At 43.7% G+C, this 24,775-nt stretch overlaps 1 protein-coding gene across 1 annotated transcript; it reads left to right on the top strand.

The window, feature by feature from the left end:
• The first annotated feature begins 904 nt into the window (after nucleotides 1-904).
• On the top strand, nucleotides 905-17,596 carry VCPIP1 (valosin containing protein interacting protein 1). The gene is made up of 3 exons (XM_035316565.1): nucleotides 905-3,601; nucleotides 9,217-9,303; nucleotides 12,309-17,596. The coding sequence occupies exons 1-3, from the start codon at nucleotides 913-915 to the stop codon at nucleotides 13,175-13,177; spliced, it is 3,645 nt and encodes a 1,214-aa protein (XP_035172456.1). The 5' UTR covers nucleotides 905-912; the 3' UTR covers nucleotides 13,178-17,596.
• The last annotated feature ends 7,179 nt before the right edge of the window (nucleotides 17,597-24,775 follow it).

The following is a 24,775-nucleotide window of genomic DNA, read 5'->3' as shown; positions in this document are numbered from 1 at the left end:
ATCTGCCTATGCTCAGTCTGTTTTGCCTGTGATGGCACTTAGTGAGGGAGCTCCTTGTCCTTATCTTAACCCATGAGCCTTTTTCAATTGTATTTTCTCCTCCTGTTCCTGTGAGGAAGGGGACTGAGACAACAGCGTGGCACTGAGCTGCCCACAGGTGTGAAGCCACCCCGCCTGCCAGCCGCAGCGGTGAGGTGACAGCTGGGCCCTGCCATCCCACCTGGCCCAGCTGCCCCTCGCTGTCAGCCCTGCATCCGCTGGGGCCGTGAGGAGCCGGGGACCGGAGCCGGGGACGTGGCCGGGCAGGGACTGAGACCCCACGGTGGCACCAAGCCCCCAGGTTGGGTGCCATTGCTGTGGGTGCCTGCCCAGGGACAGCCAGGGGACAGGTGCCAGGGCAGGCAGCCCCGCCTGGGCGGCCATGCAGGGTGCGGGCAGGCCGTGGCAGGGCACAGTCCCCCACAGACTATCGGGTACCCCGGGCTGGGAGGGACCCACACGGACCATCGAGGCGGCAGAGCCCCACGAGCACTCCCCACCGGGGAGCAGACTACAACTCCCATAACCCCTCGGGGCGGCGCGGCCGGCTCTGCTTTCCCCTCCGTCCTCCCCCCGCGCCGCGCTGCACGACGGCCCTCGTAGTCCCGGCGCCCTGCCCTCTCCCTTCCCCTCCGCGGGGCCGCCCTCCCGCCCGGGACTCCCCTTCCCGACGGCCCCGGCGGCGCGGCGCCTGCGCGGCCGGCGTGGAAGTGCGAGCGGCCGTTGCGTTGCGGGCAACGGCGGCGCTGCCGGCGGCTTCCGCGGCGGATGGGGGCCGGCGGGCGGCAGCGGCGGGCGGCAGCGGCGGCGGCGGGGAGCCTGTGAGGAGGAGCCGGGCTGCGGCGGCGGGGAGCCGGGAGCGCAGCGCAGGAGATGTCCCAGCCCCAGCAGCCGCCGCCGCCGCCGCCGCCGTCTCCTCAGCAGCAGGCGCAGGCGCCGGCGCCGGGCGGCGGCAAGAAGCGGGAGCGGCGCATCTTCTCGGGCACCTGCCCCGAGCCCAAATGCCAGGCGCGGCTGTTCTTCCCGGCCGTCGGGCCGCAGGGCGGCGGCAGCATCGAGTGCACGGACTGCGGGCGGCGCCACGAGCAGCGGCAGCTGCTGGCCGTGGAGGAGGTGACGGACCCCGACGTGGTGCTGCACAACCTGCTGCGGAACGCCCTGCTGGGCGTCAGCCCGCCCCGCAGGAGCACGGAGCTCGTCAAAGTCATGGGGCTCTCCAACTACCACTGCAAGCTGCTGGCCCCCATCCTGGCCCGCTACGGCATGGACAAGCAGACGGGCAAAGCCAAGCTCCTGACGGAGATGAACCAGGGGGACATCTTTGACTGCTCCCTGCTGGGCGACCGCGCCTTCCTCATCGAGCCGGAGCACGTGGAAACCATCGGCTACGGCAAGGACCGCTCGGGCAGCCTCGTCTACCTGCACGACACTCTGGAGGACATCAAGAAGGCCAACAACAGCCAGGAGTGCCTCATCCCTGTCCACGTGGACGGGGACGGCCACTGCCTGGTCCACGCGGTCTCGCGGGCGCTCGTTGGCCGGGAGCTGTTCTGGCACGCGCTGCGGGAGAACCTGAAGAAGCACTTTGAGGAGAACCTGAGCCACTACAAGGCGCTTTTCCACGATTTTATCGACGCGGCCGAGTGGGAGGACATCATCAATGAGTGCGACCCCTTGTTTGTTCCCCCAGAAGGCGTGCCGATGGGCCTCAGGAACATCCACATCTTCGGCCTGGCCAACGTGCTTCACCGCCCTATCATCCTGTTAGACTCCCTGAGCGGAATGCGAAGCTCCGGGGATTATTCGGCAACATTCCTCCCTGGCCTGGTACCCCTGGAGAAGTGCATGGGAAAAGACGGCATGTTGAACAAGCCGATCTGCATTGCGTGGAGCAGTTCAGGGCGTAACCATTACATCCCTCTAGTTGGAATAAAAGGTGCTGCTTTACCTAAACTGCCTAGGAAGCTCCTTCCCAAAGCCTGGGGAGTTCCTCAAGACCTCATCAAAAAGTACATCAAGTTAGAGGAGGATGGCGGCTGCGTTATTGGAGGAGACAGAAGCCTGCAAGATAAGTACTTGATGAGGCTCGTTGCTGCCATGGAGGAGGTTTTCATGAGTAAACACGGTATTCATCCCAGTCTTGTCGCTGACGTGCATCAGTATTTCTACAGAAGGACTGGTGTCATAGGAGTCCAGCCCGAAGAAGTCACCGCAGCTGCCAAAAAAGCGGTGACGGACAACCGCCTTCACAGGTGCCTCATCTGCGGGGCCCTTTCAGAGCACCACGTGCCTCCAGAGTGGCTGGCGCCGGGCGGGAAGTTGTACAACCTGGCGAAAAGCACCCACGGTCAGCTCAGGCCTGACAAAAACTACAGCTTTCCCCTCAACAGCTTGGTGTGTTCTTACAACCCTGCGAAGGACGTGCTGGTGCCCGACTACAGCCTGAGCAGCCTGACTGCTTGCAACTGGTGTCACGGCAACTTGGTGCGCCGTGTCAGAGAAGATGGGTCCGTGTCGTATCTGGATGGGGACAGAACTAACACCAGGTCCACGGGTGGCAAATGTGGCTGCGGATTCAAGCACTACTGGGAAGGTAAAGAATATGACAATCTGCCCGAAGCATTCCCTATTACTCTGGAGTGGGGTGGAAGAGTGGTGAGAGAGACGGTCTATTGGTTCCAGTACGAAAGCGACGCCTCTCTGAACAGCAACGTGTACGATGTTGCCATGAAGCTTGTTACCAAGCACTTCCCCGGGGAGTTTGGTAGCGAGATTCTTGTTCAGAAAGTTGTCAACACGATATTGCATCAAACTGCCAAAAAGAACCCCGATGATTACACCCCTGTAAATATCGATGGTGCTCACGCCCAGAGAGCTGACGAGGTGCAGCAAGGACAAGAGGCAGAGGCACAACTTCCCACCAAAATTATTTTGACTGGACAGAAGACAAAAACTTTGCACAAGGAGGAGCTAAATATGAGCAAAACTGAAAGAACTATTCAGCAGAACATTGCAGACCAGGCTTCCATGATGCAGAAACGGAAAAGCGAAAAATTAAAACAAGAGCATAAAGGGCAACCTAGGACTGTTTCCCCGGGGGCTGTTCGTGAGGGGCCGTCCTCTGCACCTGCTACGCCGACAAAAGCCCCATACTCACCTACATCAACAAAAGAGAAGAAAATCCGAATAACGACCAATGATGGGAGGCAGTCGATGCTTACCCTGAAGTGCACCACCACTTTCTTGGAACTGCAGGAGAGCATAGCTAGAGAATTCAATATTCCTCCGTACTTGCAGTGCATTCGCTATGGTTTTCCTCCTAAAGAGCTGCTGCCTCCCAAAGAAGGCATGGAGAACGAACCCGTGCCTCTGCAGCACGGTGACAGAATTGCCATAGAGATCCTGAAAGGTAAGGAGGAAAGCAGCCAGCCTGCTGCAGCACACTCAGCCCATGCCGTGAAGCACGAAGACGTCACTGTGACTAGTAAAATCTCACCGAAGGAGCTGCAAGAGCAGGTTGATAAGGAGATGTACTCTCTGTGTCTTCTAGCAACACTAATGGGTAAGGCCTGCTTTGGGTTGCATTTTAAAATCATGTTTTTTAAGTAGAAGATAAAATTTTACAAAATACAGTTACGTACATCTATTTTTTGCTGTAGCCATGGAGCAGGTTAGTGTCGTTATTCCTCTGTTAGAGGAACAGTCAGCGTGCTGTCAGTGATTTTCAGTGTTGGGAATTTTAAAATGTGTACGTGAGGTGCTTGTTCTTTCTTTGCTATGAATCCTCTCTTAACAATTGCCGTTCAGGAGTTGATGTCTTTACTTTTCTGTCTGTCTCTCTACCTGCGTTCTCTGTTTGTTTTTCCAGCATCTCATTAAGCAGACATTTGATGCGTGTGTTGTGCGAGCTACACATGCTCTCTTCCTACATCTCCCTCGGGTCACAGGAAATAAACTCAGAGTAGGTGTGAGAAGGGGATGTTGGCTGCTCGCTGGAAGTTTGAGGACTAGATTCTCACCCCTGTATTAGGATAAAGTCCTGGCGTTTCTCCCCACAGGGAGCTGTGTTGGTGTAAGCAAATCAATGCAGCATTGTCTCCTTGGCTAATCTGCTCATTTCATGTGAAGGTCTGGGTGCTTTTTTTGTTTTTGTTTTGTTTTCAAACAGGAACCATGAAAAGCATTATTCCAGAATGCAAGCAGAGGAGAAACTGAAAGAAGCTAAATGTGTATTTGAAGCCCAGCTGTAGACACAGGGTAGCAAAGCTATGCTTATAACTTGTCACTTGTGAATGCCTGGTAATAATTCAAAACAAATGAACTTTTCTCAGTTGCCCTGCTTTCGTTTTCATATGTGGACTCAGGAGATTTGGGCCTTCATCTGCGTGCCAGTTCCTTCAGATAATTACACGTATTAATCTGCTGACTGACAAAAGGCAGATTTTTTTGGTCTGTTTTTTTCCCTTTTTTTCTTTCTCCTCCCCAACACGTATGACTGCACTGCACTGAAATGACTTCTCTTCGTTAGGTTTCACCATTCCTGCTGTTACTGACAGGAAGCAGACCAGCAATTACCGTTCAGCTGCACGAACAGGTCGAATAGTAATGTTTGCAGGGTTTCTTTTTTATGTGGGAGTCTCCTGTTCTGCTGGAGGGATTTGGCGTGGCTGAGGCATGTGATGTTTTAGAAACAAACCCATTACATAAGCCCGGAGTGACATGTCACAAGTTCATAAAGCAGAACTTTGATTTTTCCCGAGCCCGGCTGTTTACTCCGCTATCTCTGGCACGATAGCATGCCGAGCCGCTTGCCACCTCACCGCCCTGACGTTCGGGTTGCAGTTCCAAAGTGCAGGGAAAGGCTGGGTCGAAAAGCTTGACTAATTCGAAGGTGAAACTAAAAGAGAAGAAACAGGCTTGAAAATGTAGTCGTTGGCTTACAGAAACCTCGGAGGTGCTTCTAAGGCATCCTAGTGACTTCAGCACTAAGGTGCCTCCCTTTTTGCATCTACTCACGTATGAACTGTGAGCCTTGAATTCGAGAATCAGTTTTTGCCTTTGACGCTCCCTGCTGTGAGATTCCTCTGGTGAAGCAGAGGTCAGAATAGCCTTTACCTCACCCTTCCCCGACTGTATCCATTTTGCGTTACTAATGGAACTAAAAGTGGCAGCAAATGATAAACCATCCAGCTATAACAACTTGGGCAGCGATTGAATAAGATGCTATTTTTATGTAGTCACTTTTTGCATCAGGGCTTCATTTTCCTTCAACAATACTCGTGGAAAAAATCTAGGCGGTTGGCTACTTCCAATTGTTATTTTTCAGTGGGAAAACAAAACCTAAAACATTTCCTAAACCTTTCTTAATAGGGTTCAGGTGCCAGCTCCTCGGGCTGGTGTGTTCAGCCTTTCTGGGAAGAGAGACCTCAGTGTTTCTCAGCTATGTTTCTCTATTATTGGAGTGCTGCAAAGTTTTGAGAGTCAGCTCGGCCTTCATGCTCTTGCTGTAACTTATTTTTCTTAAAAACATTCATCTAACGTGGTCAGATTAGGACGTGAAAGAGGAGAGGTGCTATTGAAGTAGGTTCTCTGGACCAAACTCTTTTTTTCCTTTCCTTTTCCCCGATGCCTGTAGTCAAAGTTAGCCTTCACTGATCTAGAGCTACTAAACTTGGATGCTTAGATTTTTATTACAGAGTCTCCTCTTGGGTGGATCGATGCTTCTTTCCCATTTCAGTTACTTAGATTTTTCTTTTCTGGCCCTGGCTAGTTAACTCATTAAAATTTTAGACCATGTTATTTAATTTTTACATACATAATGTACAAATAACCCTTGTGTAATTAGATACAGTGATTTTTCTGAAGTACTTTACAAAAAACATTCATAAAATGTGAAGCTTTTACAAAAAACATGCATAAGATGTGAAGCTTTTACCCCTATTTTTATTTAGCTCCAACTATACAATTCTATAAGGAAATGACTAAAGGAATTCTAATTTCACATCAGCATAGTTAGAGCGTTTTGTTTTTAAACTGATTTAATTACACCCAGGCAAAACCACTCTGGATATGTTCAAGCCGAGTATGAATCTATTTTGGTTGATCTTTTTTGCATTGATGAACTTGTCAGCTCATGTGAAATCCAAATGTCCAGGTTTGAATTAAACCAATTAATTGATACCAGGATTTGCTGGGATTTAACCAGCATTTTAAAGCCAGCCGCAGTTCCCCGCAGCCTGTGTTTATCAGCAGAGCTTTTGATTTGTTTAGCAGTGCTGCACGCCTCCTCTGCTGCACGCGGTGACCATCTCAGGCTGCCACTGGCACAGGTTGGTCTGCACCCGCTCTTTTCAGGCGTGCTTGTGGGCAGGGTACGCGGTGTTTGCTGCCCTGCCTTCGTGCTGCGGGGCTGGAGCCTGCTCTGGGGGAGTGCTGCAGTGGAAATAGCGGGGAGAACATCAGCCCTGTGGTGAGTACAGCGGCCTGAGGGAGCTTTTCATCCAACTAAATGATCGCCCAGATCAGCTTGTGACCTGTAAATGTCTTGCTCCTGTTGTAGACAGAACCAAAACAAACAGACCCAACTGGGAACAAAAACGTGCAGACCTCAAACATTGTTTAGTTGAATTATGCACAGTAGGTACTCCAGCCTGGGAAGCTCCAGACAATTGTTTTGGTTCTTTTGGCTGTTCCAGTCTGAGACCTCTTTCTCAAAACAGCGTAAGGGTTTATTTTGGTTTCTTCCTTTCTTTCAGTGTTTTCCTTTTGTGCGCCCTGCCCACCATACTTTTCTGTCTGTAGTCCTTGCTAGTATTGCATAAAAAGCTGCCTGAACAGAGATGCTTCTCTGGTGCAAGGCTTGGCAGAGCATGCCTGGAGCAAACGGAATCAGTCCTTGGAGAATGCCCCTAAGCTGTAAAACTGGACTTTTACCAAAAGCCTGGTGGTGGCCTTGTGGGAGGGATGGGAACCCTTCGAATAAGAACAGACTGCTAAATGCAGCACCATGCGAGTCCTTAAGTAGAGTCGGCCACTGTGTGGCTGCTGGCTGTGGCTTCCCCAAGCTTTGGCAGCCTGAAGACTGTTCTGTTACCTATCAGTGTAGAGGTTACTTTGATTCCTGCAGGTGGTACTTAAACCAGCAGGGAGACTTGGGGTTGCTGCTGCTTGGGGGAAGTGAAGAGCCCCAGCAGCGATGGTGTGGAGCAGTGCACGAAGAGATGTACGTTGCAAAATGTAAATGAGGACAGGGAAGCGGGATGGCAGTGAGCCCCTTTTGAGACACTGAAGTTACAAGAAAGTATTCCCAGCAGTGATTTCCCCCCCTCTGTGCAGCTGTTTGAAAAGGAAGGAAAGCTGTGGCAAGTGGGGAGGAAGAGAGAATGCTACTTTGAATTTTTTATGTTCTGGTGGGGACAGAGAGAGCTGGAAAGGAACTTCACATTTATCAGCAGGTCCACAGACGGGAGTTACCAGGATAATGCCAAAAGGCAAGACATCCTTCTTCAATAGAAAATGAGGACGAGAAGTAGGTGGCTTGTCTGCTGGATTTTCTTGCTGGGAAGTGAATGCCTGTTGACCAGACCAGCCTGTCATTTCAGTACTCGGTCAAAGCCGTGAGCTTGATGTGCAAATGAATGGAACGAAACAGCATGCCTGTGGTTTAAGGAGTGCATTTATCATGAACCAGGTTACGTAGGGCTCCTTTCTTTAAATGTCTAAAGGGAGAACATGAAGATGTTCCTTATTATGGAGAACAGGGACTTGAAGAACACCTGGAGTGGGGAGGTGACCGACAGCATCCTTCTGGCCAGGAACAGACAAGCAGGGGAGTGTGCAGGCGGGGAAGGGGCACAGGGCAGCTGGGGAACGGCACTAAGGCTTTAGAGCGGGAAGTACCGCGTAAAGCCACTGGCGTGGGGTCGGCCGTTCTCCTCCCAGAGGGGTGGCGAACCTGGTGGGTTATGTAGTGCAGGAACAGAAGGAGGGCTTTGTTCAGTGTGTGTGCAAGCTGCTAAAAATAACTCAATGCTCTTATTTTGCTCTTCAGAGCAAGTGAAGAAATATTGGTGGGCAGTACTTTGCAGCCTCACGCTTTCCAGCTATCTCTATCCCGAGCAGTTGTGCATCCAGTTAACTTGAGCTGGTGATTCACGTTCTTCAGTTTTAACAGAACAGCAAAATGGTTGTTGAGATTGTAATGATTAAAGAAGGCTGCAATTTCTATCTCACTACTTTCCCTGGAGGTTTGACGTGACGTGGGGGAAAACATTCATTTTCAAGGAAAATGTAAATGCCCAGTAATTGTTTCTGTGTCAGGAGAAGGGCACTTGTAGTTTTGTTTACATGACTATGTCAGCTGCACCGCATCCTACTGCTAGGAAGCAGGTGAGTGGTTAGCAGAATGAGGAGCAGCACACCTGAGGATTTAGCAGGTGCTCTTATGTTGCTGATATTGTCATTGTAACTCCCTTTCTCTGTTCTTTATCTTCCTTAACATAATCTTGGGGCGGGGGGGTTGCTGGTTTTGTTTTGTCTGTTAACCCCTCAGCAGCATTTCAGGTTGTCACATTTCAATGCCATTTCTGGCAGCTTTGAAAAATGCCAGTTACAGGGGGCTGCTGGGCTCCGGCGTCAGTTTTTCATTGCTGAGCCTCAAGAAGAGGAAGGGGGAAGAAGGAAGGGACATGGCTTCTGCTCAGCTGCCTGCATGGGGACTCGTGCCGCAGCGTGAAGCCCGCTGTATGGCTGCTGTGACACTGAGACCCCGTCTGGGGAAAGGTGTAGGGATGTAGAATTGAGGCTTTAACACGCAAGGATACGTGCCTGAATTTTGGAAGAGCGTCAGTCATCTCCTAGCGTAAGTATGTGATAGGAGGGGAAGGGAGATTTGGGTGTACAGCCTGGCAAAGAACCAGCAACTGCAGCTTGGATCACGTTAAATTTGGGAACCTTTGAACTGGAGCACGTAGGATATTTAATGCAGACCATGGGATGTTTTCCTGAAAGTTGCACAGTGTCCTTGGTTCCTGTTCTACAAATAAGCAATCAGAATTCAAATTCTTAATTGCATTTAAGAGAGTGAGGATTTATTCCAAGGAGTGAAGTTTTTAAGCTGTTGGCTAGGATGTTAAAATAGGAGTGCTTAATTCTCACGATTGTGTTTGATTTTTATAGGAGAAGATGTTTGGTCTTATGCAAAGGGGCTTCCTCAGTTGTTTCAGCAGGGTGGAGTATTCTACAGCATAATGAAGAAAACCACAGGTATTTTTGGTTTTTGTTGTTATTTCTTTGTTTGTTTTCAAACCTTTAAAAGTGTAAATTGGTCTTGAGTCACTTGTAAGCATAAACATACTTTATTTTATTAGCATGGTACACCCTTAACTTTCATAACATTGTAGAGCTCCTCATACTCCCTCAGAGCCTCTTGTAAGACTAGGGAATCAGATTAAGACTAGTTCATTCAGCTTAAATATTTTCTTTTGAGATCTTCTCTATAGCCATACATCTCCATATAAACTTCCTGACTAGTACAAACAACTTCAGTAAGTCAGCTGTGGTTTGTTTTTTGTTTGTTTTTCCTACTGGAAAGATCAGAGAGAAAATTACAGGACCTATTTCTATTATACTTTAAAACACTCCCTGAACAAGGAGTTCATCTTTCTACTGTGTCTTCGTAGGTGTTTTATACAAGGTTACTGCATGTTCTAAATTTAAATGGTTGGTTAAATTTGTTTTTGGTATTCCTAAGATTGTTGTTGAAAAGCAAAGTTACCCATCCCCTTTTTATGTTGATAAATATCTCATCTTGGACTATGTGTGGAATAAGCAAGCAAGCAATTCTAGTGTATTTGATTTTTAGATGGCTCTTAAAACACTGCCTACAAAGACTAATGTCTGATTCTTCATAAAATGTGCTATTGAGTTTTTTTCTCTCACTTAGTCTGTTTTCTTGTTGAAGTCTTTGCATTCACAGCTTAGCTCTTGTGGTTTCACCTATAATAATACTTCCTCTGCCACTTTCTTGCTTTTTGATTTCTTAAGCAGTTTTATCAACTTAACCATTTTTTTTTTAATTTCATTATCAACTGTTCTACTACATCCTTTCTTTTATGTTTGCAATAGCTAAAATGTGTGGCTTACTTAATGCATGTTACCTCTCGCTGAATTATTCACCTGGGTACTGGATTAGGCATGCAAGTGTCTTATAGCAGATCTGCTTCTTCTTAGTTTTCGTCCTTTTACTGTGCTTGTACAGTGAAGATGGGTGTGTTGTTTGTGGCAAGTGAATTAGCTTAAACGATGCCCAATGGAAAGGATGTTCTGGACCGATAAATGATTAGCTGGAGCTGAGAGCCTAAAATGAATGTAAGGGATTTTAACCCAGCTGGTCATTAACTCAGAAAATGCCTGGTTTGAAGTGTTTTGCCAACTGACAATGTAAGAGCTAAGGCTGGGGGAGATGCCATTCTGATTTGATTCCGATTGCATTTCTGTATGTGTAGGTATTTTACCTCCTAGCTTGGTAGGTAGAATTACAGTTTCAGCATTAGCATACTTGTTTGATTTTAGCATTTTATGAACTACTAAGCTTCCACATCAATTATTGTACAACAGTTTCTTTTTTCATGTGAAGAAGCTCCTTACATATTTGTAATAATTAATGAAGCTATTATACTGAACATTTGAAGCAAAGCTTTCCATCAGGTGTAGTTACTATTAATCAATTGAAATTTGATTTAGCAGATCGTTTGAGATCTCACTTGGATTTCAAGATCATGTTTTCAAAGGCAGGTTTGGTCTGATAGAAACTCTTACAGCACTCTCTTCTGCAAGCTAAGGTTGAGCTGGTAAATTATGTAGTGAAATTTTGTTCTTCAGGCTAAGTTACAGGTGTTTGGGGTTAGATTTTGTTCTGTAGCGTCTTTTGGCTGGTTGGTTATCAGTTCCCATGGATATGTAAAGAAAGGAGCTGTGTGTCTGAAGTTGTTGAAATAAAGAATATCTCATCTGTAGATGGTCTGCAGCTGTAGGAGCGTGAATTGGAAGCCATGGAGGCTGAATGAGATCCGTCACTTGGTTCATCAGTATAAAAACTGTTTAATAACATCTCACATTATTCGAGTGGCCTTTTTGTTGATGCCTAGAATAGTTGTTTTGACTGCATTGTATTTGATAACGTAGAAGAAGGATTTAGGTGTCATCTTTCTTCCCTTCTCTGTAATTTCTGGTATCTTTCTTGAGGAATTGTAAGAGAATATGAGAAAACAATGAATTTACCCATTCCCTGCACTTTTTTTTTTAAAGTCTCATCGTTTTTTTTTGTTGTTGTAGTTCTCATTTCATAGTTGGTAGAACTGAAGTGAAGAGAGTTCTGGCAGCCAAGTTTTCTTCTGCAGACAGCTTTTAACTCATAGAAAACCATTGTCACTAAAATGATTCCATACTGCTTATACCACTGGCCGTATGGGACAGAGTTAAGAGTTATTTTGTAGTTTATGACCCCCCAAAAATAGAAAGCTGATTGTTTCCTTTTCTGACACAGAGTGGCTTCAGAACTTAAATTTGCCTGGTGAGCTCTGACAGCAGATTTGTCAAATCACAAGTAGATTAATGAAACAAACAGCTAATCAAAAATATTATGTCTCATGTTTATTTTGTAAAGGTTAATACCTACAATGTCTAGGGCTACTAAACATAGTAACCTTGAAGTATTTTTGTTTATCTACTTTCTCTCTGAGAAGACAATAAATAGGAAATATGAACATCCTCAGATTTAAGTGCAGTTGTACATGCTGAAATCCTGCTATTTTAACCAGTATGGAAGAGGTCTTTAACTTCTCCAGATGCGCAGTGATTTGAAATGTGCTGTCCGCTCTTTAAATGTCTTCTCTCTGTTTTTTGGCTGAGGGGAAGGTTAGGGTGGTGGTGGGGTTTGGCTTTCTTTGTGTTACTGCAGGCATGTGCTGCTTCTTCAACCTCTGTTGTATCAGAACTGCAAGCCCTACCAAGGGGTTATTTTATTTAGTGGTGCTGCAGTCCTGGCAGTTCAATAGAATCACCAGAGAAGGCAGCAACGTTTTAGGGGTATACTATGGATGGTATCTTAAGGCACACAAGTCTAAATTGTTTTACTCCCATAGTAAAAAGCTTAAAAGTGTTTGATTTTACATTTTTGGTGCAATAATTTTAAATACAATTATCATGGTGTATTCTGAGCATGCTTTACAATCTGCTAGCATTTTGAATAACTTCTTCTGTCTTTATAGGTTTGGCTGATGGCAAACACTGTACTTTTCCGCATCTGCCTGGTAAAAACTTTGTGTACAATGCAGCAGAAGATCGATTAGAGCTGTGTGTGGATGCTGCTGGGCACTTTCCCATCGGTCCTGATGTTGAAGACTTAGTTAAAGAGGCCTTAAGTCAAGTGCGTGCCGAAGCTACTTCGAGGAGCAGGGAAGCAAGCCCTTCGCATGGAATGCTGAAGCTGGGTAGTGGTGGAGTAGTGAAAAAGAAATCTGAACAACTGCATAACATAACTGCATTTCAAGGCAAGGGCCATTCCCTAGGAACTGCATCTAGTAGTCAACAACATGATCAAAGAGCCAGGGAAACACCACTCTTAAGAAAGCATAGCACAGAAACGGACTTCAGTCCTGCTAAAATTGAGCCTTCTGCATTCACAGCTGCTTCTGGTAACAGTGAGCTTATCCGGATAGCTCCTGGAGTTGTGACGATGAGAGACAGCAGGCAGCTTGACCCTACTTTGATTGAGGCACAGAGAAAAAAGTTGCAGGAGATGGTCTCTTCCATTCAGGCTTCAATGGATAGACATCTGCGGGATCAGAGTACAGAGCAGTCAGCATCAGTTGATGTCTCTCAAAGAAAAGTAGAGGCAGTGAGTTCAACTGCTAAAACTGGGAGCTTCCAGGCTGGCTTACCCGAGTCGTTTTCTGCACCAGGTGGTACTGAACACTTGAATACTGAATCAACTGATGGTAACATGGTGAATTCTGTGGGAGCAACTTTCCCTGCGAGGTCTAAAGCACAAAAGGGAAATTCTGTTGAGGAGCTTGAGGAGATGGATAGTCAAGATGCAGGAATTACTAATGTTACTGAGCCAATGGATCACTCTTGATAGGTTAAAATCTAATAAGGGTAGAATAAATTACTGTTCAAATGTAATGTTTATTGGCTGGGCCACACAAAGTGATTAGTTATTAAATCTTGTATGTATGTCAAAGATTATATCATCTTATTCAGTGCATGATAAGCAAGTGTGTGATTGGCAATAGCTTTTAATATTACCATACTGCTACCCAGGCTGGCTCTGTTACCTGTAAATTAGTTATTAGGAAATGCACTGAGATGAATATCTGCTGTAATGTGGGTTACTGAAAGTTCTTTGTAATTTTTAATTCTGTATAAGTCTTAAAATTTAAGCCCATGCAAGGTTCTTACCACACTAGTTTAAGGTTACTGGAAAGGCTAAACCAGGCAAAACTAGAAACTTGACAAGGTTAATCCTGTCCCAGGTACTTAGTTCCACTCAAAAATACACCATAAACACGAGCTACACATAAACTTCAAAAAAACAACTGAAACTGAACTTGTGCTAAATTTTACAACATGGCATAAACAGTACTTTAATTACTCTGGCACTTCCTCAGATTTAATTTTTTTCATTCATACAGCTGTATACGCTTGTCAGAAATCTTGGAATAAGTGGCTGTAGTAAACTCTCTAATTTCTGCGTATTGTCAGTTTGAGCAAGTTAGAAAAAAAGTGTACGATGAAGATAAAGTGAATGTGGTGTGGTTATGCATGGCTGTCTGAGCCAACACAACCATTTTGGTGCTCTGTTAGTGAGTGATAGTGTGTTTATATTTCCTCCCAAATATTGAGCTGGTTCAGATGTTGTGCAACTTTAAATACAACTACAGGAGAGAAGAAGTTGGCAATTGTAAGGAATAGCAAATGCTCATTAGCAAATCCATTTCTCTTAAAAAGCTTTGATTACTAGTATTGGTCAGTAATGGCAAAAAAAAAAAAAGGGGGGCAAATACTAGCTGTCCTCAGAGCAAATTAGCATTTTATTGGAAGGAAACAACTCTCTAACCTAAATTCTCCTCAAGTGTTCAGTAATAATCGAGCTTTTGGAAGCTCCCTGTTTCCTGCATGCTGTTTCATTGTGCGTAAAGTCTGCAAGACTGCCCACCTCTCTTAGCTTCCCTTCAGTTCGTGATGCAGGGAAAGCTGCATCAGTGCTAATGCAGCTGGTATCCACTTACGTAGCGTGTTCATCAGAGCTGCAGTGCTAGTTTTTAAGAAGGAGCTGTTGTTCTTGCTCCCCGAGGATGGAATGTTTATCTGATACTGCACTTTGCTTCCTATCTTCTTAGTCAGGTCTAAGTGCACTATTGTTGCTTCCTCTAATGGCAAAATAACCTGGAGTGGATGAAAGATGTTAATACAGCTTCAAAGGAATTAAGAGCATTTAAATATTGAAGTCAGTGTTTGTGCACACGTGGGTTTTTACCAGTTCACAAATGTTGTTTGTATTGTGTATGTTTGTATTCAGAGAAGTCTCCACTTTTTACATTTCTAATCACTTAAACAGTTCTAAGCGTTAGTACGAGAAAATGTCCCATGGGGGAGGATTTATTTTTGTATGTAAAAACTAACTGAAGCAAATCACTTAAAGAATAAGCCCTCATTTTGTCAAAGTAAACTTCAGTTCCTCTGTTGGTTAACGTCTTATGCAGAAGGAATAAACCTTTAATGATTTAGTCCACTGCTTATAGGTAAAATGTAAGAATCACCCTTTCACAAATAAAAATTTTAAGATCTCAAATTGCAAACCTGTGAGTTAGGACTTGGCAGCTTGGAGCGCATGAAGTAATTTGGCACACCAGAACTGACCTTGCTGATGCATTGATTAACTGGCAGGGCTTATTCAGTGAGAAACAGGATGCACATGCAGCAGCTGGAAGCCTGCCACGACTTCTGAAAACATTTAGTCTCCCATGAATCAGTCTGGCTGTCTGAAGGCTACTTCTATATGTAAAATGTTGAGGATTGTGCTTTGTCACAGCGTGAGGTTTAGGGAAGTAGAGCAGGGGTGTGTTCCTGGGAAGGAGCTCAGGTGAGGAGAGGCTAAGGGGGAGGCATCGCCTGGATCTCTTGCATTCTAGATAAGATAGCTATCACTTAGACATTTTTAACATTTCCTTTAGAAAAGTCTTCCTTGGCTGGAAAAACTGTACACGAGAGAATTTTAATTTTGAAATAAATTGAAATATTTATTGCACATCATCCTTACTCCAAGGAAAGACGCTTACTTTGATGCCTTTGTGGTAAGAGTGCGGAAGTTTGTGTGCCTTTGACTGTGTAAAGAGGAAGGCTTGGTTTGATTTTGACACACTTCCTATTTCAGCAGTAATTTGACATTTTCCTTTCTTAAATAAATAGAAGTAGGCACGGATAATAGCTCGCTTTTGCTCACCCTTAGCGTCTTTCTGGGATCCACTCACAGCATGCAGATCAGAAGTCTCCAAAACATGGTCTCAGACGGTGTCAAAATCACAAGATGATCTGATGTGAGCTCCTCTGGTCTGACGTAGGGTGGTGCTTATTTTTGGTGCAGCGTTCTTCTTTCACGTGGCTTTCTCATGCATGTAAATACCAGCGTTTCTGAGAAAGATGGCTTTCGGTACTCTCAAGGAAGGCTAAGCTGCACCTATGTGTTGGCACGATGTGTGACTGTACAGGAGAAGTGAAATAAAGAACACCCAAGTGGAAGTTTGAACAGATGTTTCGTCTGATTGCTAGCAGTGGATGCAGTTGTAAGTTGAGGTAAATCAGCGTGCCTGTCGTGAGCACCCGTGTGCCTGTCAGGTTGCCCTCTTAGGCAGGAAGGTGGCAGGGGGGTACAAGGGCAGGGAAAGCTCATTGTGGGTGTGAGCCCCGTGAACAGGACATCTCAGTGCAGAGAGTGCACCTTTCTCACAAACAACAGAAAACAACCAGCTCAACTTCTTGCCACTGAATTGCCTCTGGAGTTAGGCTGGGCTGCTGAGTTCCTTCTGAGCACCTGCCTTCATTGCTTCCTTGTCTAGGGGCCAGCCACCTTCTAACACAGCGCCTCGTGACAAAGACGACTCAAATTACTTGAAAGTCGTAAACTTGACTGTGGCTTTGGAGGTGTAACCTAAGTGAGGGGTGATTACTGAAGAGTACAGGCCCGGTACCAAAAGAAAAAAAGAGCTAGATTCTTGATGAGCATATGGGAAGCCTCAGGAGAACAGATCCATTTTCCAGGCAAATGCAAGGTTTTTACTACTAAAATGTTTGGCTGGTTGGTAAGGTTGACTTCTTGATACTGCTGTTGGCCTGAGAGTTGGCTGAATTTCGGTGAGGGGAAAAGAGGTTTTTCAAATGAAGTAATGTAAATGTATTTCGGGCGTGTTCACTGTTACAGACACAAAAGAGCAATGTGTGTTGTTGGCTTTGTGAATCCCATGTAGTTTACTGGTCTTCTCGGTACAGAATAAGAACAAGACATAGTCTGTGACACAAGACTCGCAGCTTCACGGGGGCACCGTGCCATGAGGCCATGTGCTAACAACCCTGTACCCCAGGCATACTTTCCAAACCAGAATGCACGACTGAAAATCTTTGAAGAAGTAGAATCCATTGTTGCTGTAACCAGGTTAGCAGGGTTGCTTGCTGCTTTCTCAGTTTCTCGTGAAAACATCAGCTAATAAAATTCCTAGTGTGCTTACAACTGAAAGAGCTACGTTCGAGCTGAAATGTAATGAGTGAAAAGCGAATGATTTAACAAGATGCCACTGTTACCTCTATGTTTGTTTGGCTCCTGTTTTTCAAATAGCATTTAAACGCTTTTGTAAAATAATAACATGAAGTTGATCCTTCCGTTTAAAAAATCAGACAGTGAGTGGTTTCTTTGTTTTGCTTGTGAATATCAGTTTAGCTTCTTAAAATTGACTAAGTTGCTTAAGATCTTTTGAATGCAGGATTCCCTCTGAGCCCTTACGCCTGCGGTTGAGCAATAAAAGGTTGAACTGAGTGGTATTTCCAGAATTATTTTACGTTTAATGAGGATTATTGCCAAGAAATGAAAGTGCACTTTTAGGAGGGAATGCTATTTAAAAAAAAATGTATAAATAAGAATTAATAGTGTATATATTTAGCAAACAAATCTTTTTAAACAGTAAGTGCTTTACATGTTGACTGAAAAAGAAACTAGCATAGAAATTATACCATCTTCGCAGCACTGGCTGTTACCCAGCACACTTTGGTTTGTTTTATTTGTGATTGCTGTACTAATTATATTTGATTTTTTTATCTGTAATGTAACAATAGTGTATTATAACAGTATATAGTGTACTATACTACACTTCACTGTACAGTATTTGAAATTTTCTTTGATTGCTATATTAAAACTATAAGTTAAAACATTTGCTTTGGCTTTATAAGGTGCAACTTTTATCTAGCCTTTCACACGTGAGCCTACTTAATTAACATTGATTTGGCTACAGAAAGAGTGAGTTGTAATTAACTTCTGTATTCTACATAGAAATTGCATTCTAGTTGCATACGTGAATGCTCGTACAGAAGGTGAAAACCTGGTATAAACATTAGGAAGGTTAGCTGCTGTCATCCATTTTGCTTTAGCTATGTTTGTTTAAAAGAGACTTTTCGAAAGAAAAGCTATGGAAAAGCTTTTTCGTTCTCATATCTGTTCTGAATATTTCATTAAAGCCATAGGACCTTTGAATTTGAGAGACTTTTGAAAGCAGATTTGTATATATTTGAGAGCAAAATCTGAGATCCGAGTCTTTTTTTCAAAGTTGTCACCAAGAAGATGATGTGAGAAAATGCTGACCCAGTCATATATGGTATTTATCTTGTAATGGGTGGTTTGAAATATTGATCAAAATGTGTTTCAAACCAAAATTTTAAGGCATGCATGTAATATACAAATGTGAATAGTATAATTTGGAAGAGTGAGGCTTCTCAAAATTTGGCAGTACTTAAACATGAACATATTGACAACTACTTAAATTACCTCTGTGCTTATTCCACTGACTACATGTGGTATTTTGTTTCAAAAAAATGGCTGTAATCATAACTTCTGAGCCTGCAAAGATGTCATAAAATCCATCTGTGAAGCTTGTGCTGCTTCTCCCTATATTTATTGAAAGGCTTTAATTCAAAATGAGACAGCATTAAAACATTCTTTTAAATGATGGATTTAAATGTACTGAGGTAATTCTGATGGCATGTCACATCACAAAAAAAAAAATATATTGATAATTATCCTCTAAAAGATTTGTATTTCAGTGGCTTAAATGCTTAGTGCTAAACTAGACATTTATTCCTCTTGTTTAATGCACTCTCCATAAGCTGAGCCCAAACCCATACTGTATGTATGAAGCAACCAAGTTAAGAGTGTTTTCATTTTTCTTCTGTTATTAATTACACAGCCTTACTATCTGTTTAAGTTCTTAATTTTAGATCGGAGTTGTTGGGTTTGTTTTCTTTTTCCCTTATACTTGTACCTAGCAGACCTGTTCTAAAATGGCTGCGAAGCCCATTTTCCTGCCAGAACAAGACCCCTCAACACGATTTCTCCATACAATCAGGATGAGAACGAATCTTGGATGTTCGTCAGCGTGTGTAGTGAGTCATGGAAGGTGCTTGGGGTATAAAGAAGAGTCAATTCAAACACACGTTTTGAGTGCAAAAGTTAATAAAACAGTGCTGCTTTGTTTGATACCGAGTTTATTTTATTGAGGCTGGAATATATGCCAGCCTCTACTCATTCGTGATCTTTCTGAATACTTACTTTTTAATCCTAGATGAAGAGAAGTAGTAATGCGTGGGTCCGTAACAGACTCGATGGCAAAGCTGATGTTACAGAAACCTGGTTGTCACCGCTGTTTCGAAGCAGGTTATTCTGATCTGAATTAAATTGATGATGCTGGGTGATTCTGAAAGTTTATTCGAATTATCAAAGGCATTAGACTCCCGTGTAAGCATTACCTCTTTTGCAGTACCTTGCAGAGGCTTCAGAAAAGACTCATTTTCTCTTGTCTGTTAATTAAAGTCATTGATTTGATGATTATGACATAGCAGCCCTGAATAGACTTCATCCACCACTGTTTTCTTAAATGGCTACCTAATTTTGTTTTCTGCTGGAAATATTTCTAGTGGCTTGCCTTGCTGGTAGCTAATCTAATTTCACTTCTTAAGCGATCCTGTAGATCTGTGCTGGGTTAGTGCTGGCTGGAATAAATAATAAATAAATAAAAAACATAAAGATGGCAGGTACAAGGAAACAGCCAGAAATTAGAAGAAGGTTTAGTAGGTACATTTTTTTTTTTAAACCCAGTTGTGAAAGGCATGAAGTCATTTCCTCTAAACCTCTGGGCCATGGTTTCAAGCACCTTTTTTGCAGACTAAGAAAATTTGATTTTATATATTATTTTGTCAACTCAGTATACAAGATTTTATTTTAAATGAAGCTTCTTCTGGATTGTCAAATTCTTACATAAAATGTAGAGAGAGCCCTTCCCCATTTACCAGATGTTACCTCTCTCTCCTTTCCCATGTCTGTGCAGAGTCTCTGTGAATCCTAACGAGTTCTGATCTTGTGCTAGCTTTTTTTTGTTTTTCATCTGCCATTTGGTACTGAATCATTTTTATTACTGAGATTTTTCTATGCTTATCGTCCTCTGTTTATACGGCTGCTTTCAGAGGGACGGTGAGAGGCAGTAGAGAAATGATCCAATTTAACACAAATTGGGCCGATAGGAATTAAAACCTTGTTGGACTTCCTCCAAATCTGTATGTATGGCACAGAAAGGAGTGAAGAATTCCTGGAAGAGCGGAGGACTTGGGGGTATATTTCTGTCGAGGGAGGAACCTACGTAGGGATCTCTCCGTGGTCATAAAATCACCTCATGGTCCTGTAAAGTGGCAGTGTTTGCTGGGGTTCCCCCTCCAGGGCGATAAGCTTTCGAAGCTCCAGTGGCTGAATCAGTCTGGGGATTTCCTGGGGTCCACCTCTGTTCTCCTAGGAGCTGAAGCTGCCAAAGAAAGCCTTCTCCACCCCGTGGGAGAGGAGTGAGGCCTAGCCCGTTGTTGCTGCACGGTGGTATAGGATTTGTGGCAGCAAGAAGCGAGCCAAAAGACACAGAAAAGGCAAGAGCCTAACTTAAAATTACGGTGTATGAAATAACTCCTTTTCATAAGTATTGGCATGCTCAAATCAGCTGAAATAGTGCTCGGTACATGCCCAAGTCCTATGTCTGAACGCTGTGCTTACAGGAATACTACTCCCCCGTCCTCCCCCGTGTCTTTCTTAAAATAAGACTGCCCAAGAGGGATGCTGGAAATCACAATTATTGTTGCAGACAGCAGGAGGGATAAGGGAAATTATAGTCAAAATTACCTTCCTTTTGCTTTCAAAATAAGAAAATTCAAGGCATGGTACACCAGAGGATGCTAAATACCAGTTTGTATTTCTCAGCTCCCTCAATTTCTTCTAACCTTAACCTCTTCTTTACCCTGCCATATTCACTAACGTGTTGCTGTTGTTGTGTGCTTCCCTATTTTTAAAGTCAGTCAAGCTAGCTTGTTCCCTTATTCATTCTGTTTCCAAATTTTCCATTCTCAGGTCTCTAATAAGCCAGCAGCTCAAAACCAAAAACACAAAAAGGCACCAACCAACCAAAACAAAACAACAAAAAAACCACACTATTAACTGTTGTCTATTCTGAAAGTCATCTTTTTGTTTTAACATTTGGGATCTTTCCAACCGTAAATCTGGGGTACTGTATTTGAAACTGTCACACACTCGCATCTTTGCACAAAGTTATTAAAAATAAAAAAATAAAAATTCATTCACTGCACGTGAGGCTGTTTCCTGGACAGTCAGTACGGGCTGCAGAAGTGGAGCTAGCATGGAAGCATACAGTCTTTTGCAGCTGCAGTCACTTGCTAGTTTCCCTCCTCTCCTGCTGCTGGAGCTGTATGGGACATGGGAACACCATTGTGTCGGAACAAAAGGCAAACTGCAGTTGTGCAAGCAGCAGAGGCCAGCATCTCTGGCATCACCAGTTGTGCTAATAGAAGATTTGTCTCCATGACTCCTGTTATGATCTTGTGGAAAGGAGTCTTGTATTTAGTTTTGAAGAGAAGGGACCAGAGCAGTGTTCTGTTGGGGGGATGGAGTAGAAAGTCAAGGCAGTGCTTTCCATTCATCACTGGGATACCATCAAATGTAGTCCGAGTGCTTGTATCTAGCTCTGGCTGCTACTGAAACAGTTATCGCTGCTGCCCAACTGCTGTTCACGTTTAGCTCCAGCTGCTTTACAAAGCTGTTGTGTTAGGACCAATTGTTTGCTCGTGGTGCTGGCAAACCATGGTCTTGGTCAAAGGGATAAACTGACTTCTCTGGCATTCATAGTGATGTCTTTCTAGGGCATAATACCAAAACAGCATGGGAAAATGTGTACTGCTAACACCTGAGTAATGGGCGACTTCCAAGGGAATCTCTTCAATCTCCAAAGTTGTGTGCATGTTTGTGAAAGGATTAAATTTTTATTTTTAACTGGCTCAGCGTAACTAGTAAAATTATTCACAGAATCACAGAATGGCCGAGGTTGGAAGGGACCTCTGAAGATCACCCAGTCCAACCCCCCTGCTGAGCAGGATCACCTAGAGCACGTTGCACAGGATGGCATCCAGGTGGGTTCTGAATGTCTCCAGAGAAGGAGACTCCACAGCCTCTCTGGGCAACCTGTCCCAGTGCTTTGTCACCCTCACAGCAAAGAAGGGACCCCTTATATTTGGATGGAACCTCCCATGCTTCAGTTTGTGCCCGTTGCCTCTCATCCTGTTGCTGGGTCCCTGATTTCCAAAATTAACAAGTGACATGATTCTATGACATTTGAGGAATTAGCAAGGTTTGTTAATCAAGATTGATGTAATCTAACCTTGCAGCAGTATCGTTATTTATTTGGAAGGTTGGATGACAAGACCACAGGTAATGTCTGAGCATAAAATTAGGAATGTTTTCACCATTTGACTGATTCAAGGTTGTTCCACTTTTAACCCTTAAAAAGTAACATTTACCCATGTAGTGCCTCAGATAAATTATTATCTATGGCAGTGAAACCATTGGTAAAGTGGTTGACAACCAGAAATTTGCCTCTTCAGAGGAGTACTATCAGAGTAGCTGCCGCTGTGCTTGCATAAGCAGATGAGGTGAGGTTTAGGACTTGGTTTCTAAATGACAGCATCCACCAGAGCTGTGCATATGCAATTTCCTCATGCTCTGTGCAAGAGGCAAGCGTGAGCTCAGCATGACCTCTCAGTTTCTTCTCAAGCCAGTGACAGCTGAGGATTGCCAGAAGCAAAGAAGCAGAGCAGCTTATGAGATCTGAAATGTAATGTCATCTCTGAGAGCGACAATTATTCTACGGTAATGCTATATTGCTGGAGCTGCTTTATTGATCTCCTGTACTTGGAAATTTTGTTGTTGTTTTTGTTTGTTTGTTATTTTGTGATTTATTTTTTTTATTATTTTTTAATTCAAAGGCTTGATCCAAAGACAGCTTGAGAATTGTTAGAGCAGTCATACAGCCTCCTTGAGAAGCTGACAGAATTTGCCTTGGGAATGTGCAAGAGGGTATTTTTTGTTCTCTGGAACGATCCATAACTGTCATGGACGTTAACGCACTAGTGCAAATTCTAAGCACATCCAGATATACTTATTTTGATATTTTTTGTGATATAGTAGCCTTTAATTCTTATATTTCCACCCTCCCTCCTTTAGCATAAATAAAGTAAACCTGTCATTATGGTAAAGCAAAATTCAGGAAATCACAAGGTACATGCAATTCTTTTTTCTGTGTCATGATCAACAGAACACAGGCAAATTGGCAGGCAGAGGCATTAGCACTTTTTCTCCTCTCTGAAAGACAGTATAAATAGACTGAGTCAAAAGTACTCAAAGCTTGTTCGTTCTTGTGAGTAAAGCGTTTTGTTCCCCTTAAGGCTTGTCATTTCAGGAGAATGTTGTAAGGAACATTTAGAGAAAATTTCAGCAAAAGCAGATCAATTTCAGCAGCCATGCAGAGAATAATGTCCTTCAGAAACTTTGATACTGTTTAAAAAAGAAAAAAAAAAAGACTAAGTGTGACCGGAGGCACACAGCAAGTTGAAATTGATCTGAACTGCAGCCTCACTGAGCTGATTGTGAGGTGACTCAAGTGCCAGGGATCCTGGGTACTTAGACACAGAACGGATACAGGTAATACTGGGTTGTCCATATGGAGAAATACTTTAATTTAAAAGAGTACCTGGTAAGTATCTTCCTGCTCTTCGTCTAAAATTTCTCCAAGCATGGGGAACAAGCTCAGCCCGCACAGGGCTGGTGCAACCATGAAGATGGCCTTTGGCACTGAGTGAGTCGTGCTCCAAGACTGAGTCTAGTAGCTGGGCTGAAGACCTGATGGATGCCTGGGGTTTTGATTTGGTGTTTTTACCAGTGTTGAGCTTTGGAGATTATAGACACTCGAGGCATTGAAAACTACTAAAAATAATCTCGTAAAGAGCTGTAAACTCATCTATGCTGCTCTTTGTCTCAATGTTAGCCATTGTCATGTTTACTTTATAGACCTTAGTTCTATGAAACTGGCAGCAATTGTTTTTGAGCTGAGAAGCTTTACTGAGGAAATAAACCACTTCATTTTCACAATTCACAAAACTATTTCCTGGGTTTACCTTGTAGAATTTTGCTAGATTCAAAGATTGAAGTGCTCATAGCAGGAAGTCAGCTGTGTGCCTTGCTGGTTGTCTGTGCAGAGAATGATCTTCACAAAGATTCTAGGTTCTTCCATTGTAAGGTTTCTGAACAACCTACAGGCAAATCACGCGGGATAGACAGATTATTCTTAACTTCCTGACAGTAATATTAAGCCCTGTGCCTTCTGGGGAATAGGCTCCTTGTATTGCATAGCTGTCCAGGTAAATGTTTAACTGCCTGCCTGAATTCACAATAAGATTTCAAGGAAGGCAGCAGCAAATAATTTCACTTCTTCACATTACTTCAGAGTCTTTCCATCATTTCAGCTCTGTGAACATTTGAAATGGATTCATGGCTGGTATTTTTTTTTTATTCATTAAAGGCTTTCGGAGGGAATAGATGAAACTGTCACAGAACAGGAGCAGTAACAAATGAGTCCAGTAAAACACAAACCAACTTAACATATGGCCTAATCGTGTGCTACCTTTTTACCACTGCAGCTGGGTGTAATTTTTTTGAAGTGTCAACATTGCACAGAAAAGGACCTGTTTCCCAGCAGGAACAGTCACTGATCTGCTGCTGATCAGATGCATAATGAATGCCTAATACATATATATATGTGTGCGTATGTGTGTATATATATATATATATATTTCCCGCAGTTCAGCAGAAAGCTCAGCAAGAGGGAATGAATAACAGGGCAAATTACAGGATCATCACTGTATCTTTGAGTACTTCACCTTAGCAAATCATCTGGATCAGAGTATGTGCAGGTGTCCTTTCTTCCTGTCATTTTGGTATCAGAAGACAAAACTTGTATTTCTTCCTTTTAATTACAAATCCAAATACCAGTTGGTTTCAGTTTGTCAGGAGACTCCACTAAGGCAGTGAGGGAGT

The sequence above is a fragment of the Oxyura jamaicensis genome, chromosome 2 (genome assembly GCF_011077185.1).
Source record: "Oxyura jamaicensis isolate SHBP4307 breed ruddy duck chromosome 2, BPBGC_Ojam_1.0, whole genome shotgun sequence".
Classification (NCBI taxonomy): Eukaryota; Metazoa; Chordata; class Aves; order Anseriformes; family Anatidae; genus Oxyura; species Oxyura jamaicensis.
This window is presented reverse-complemented; position numbering and strand designations above follow the sequence as displayed.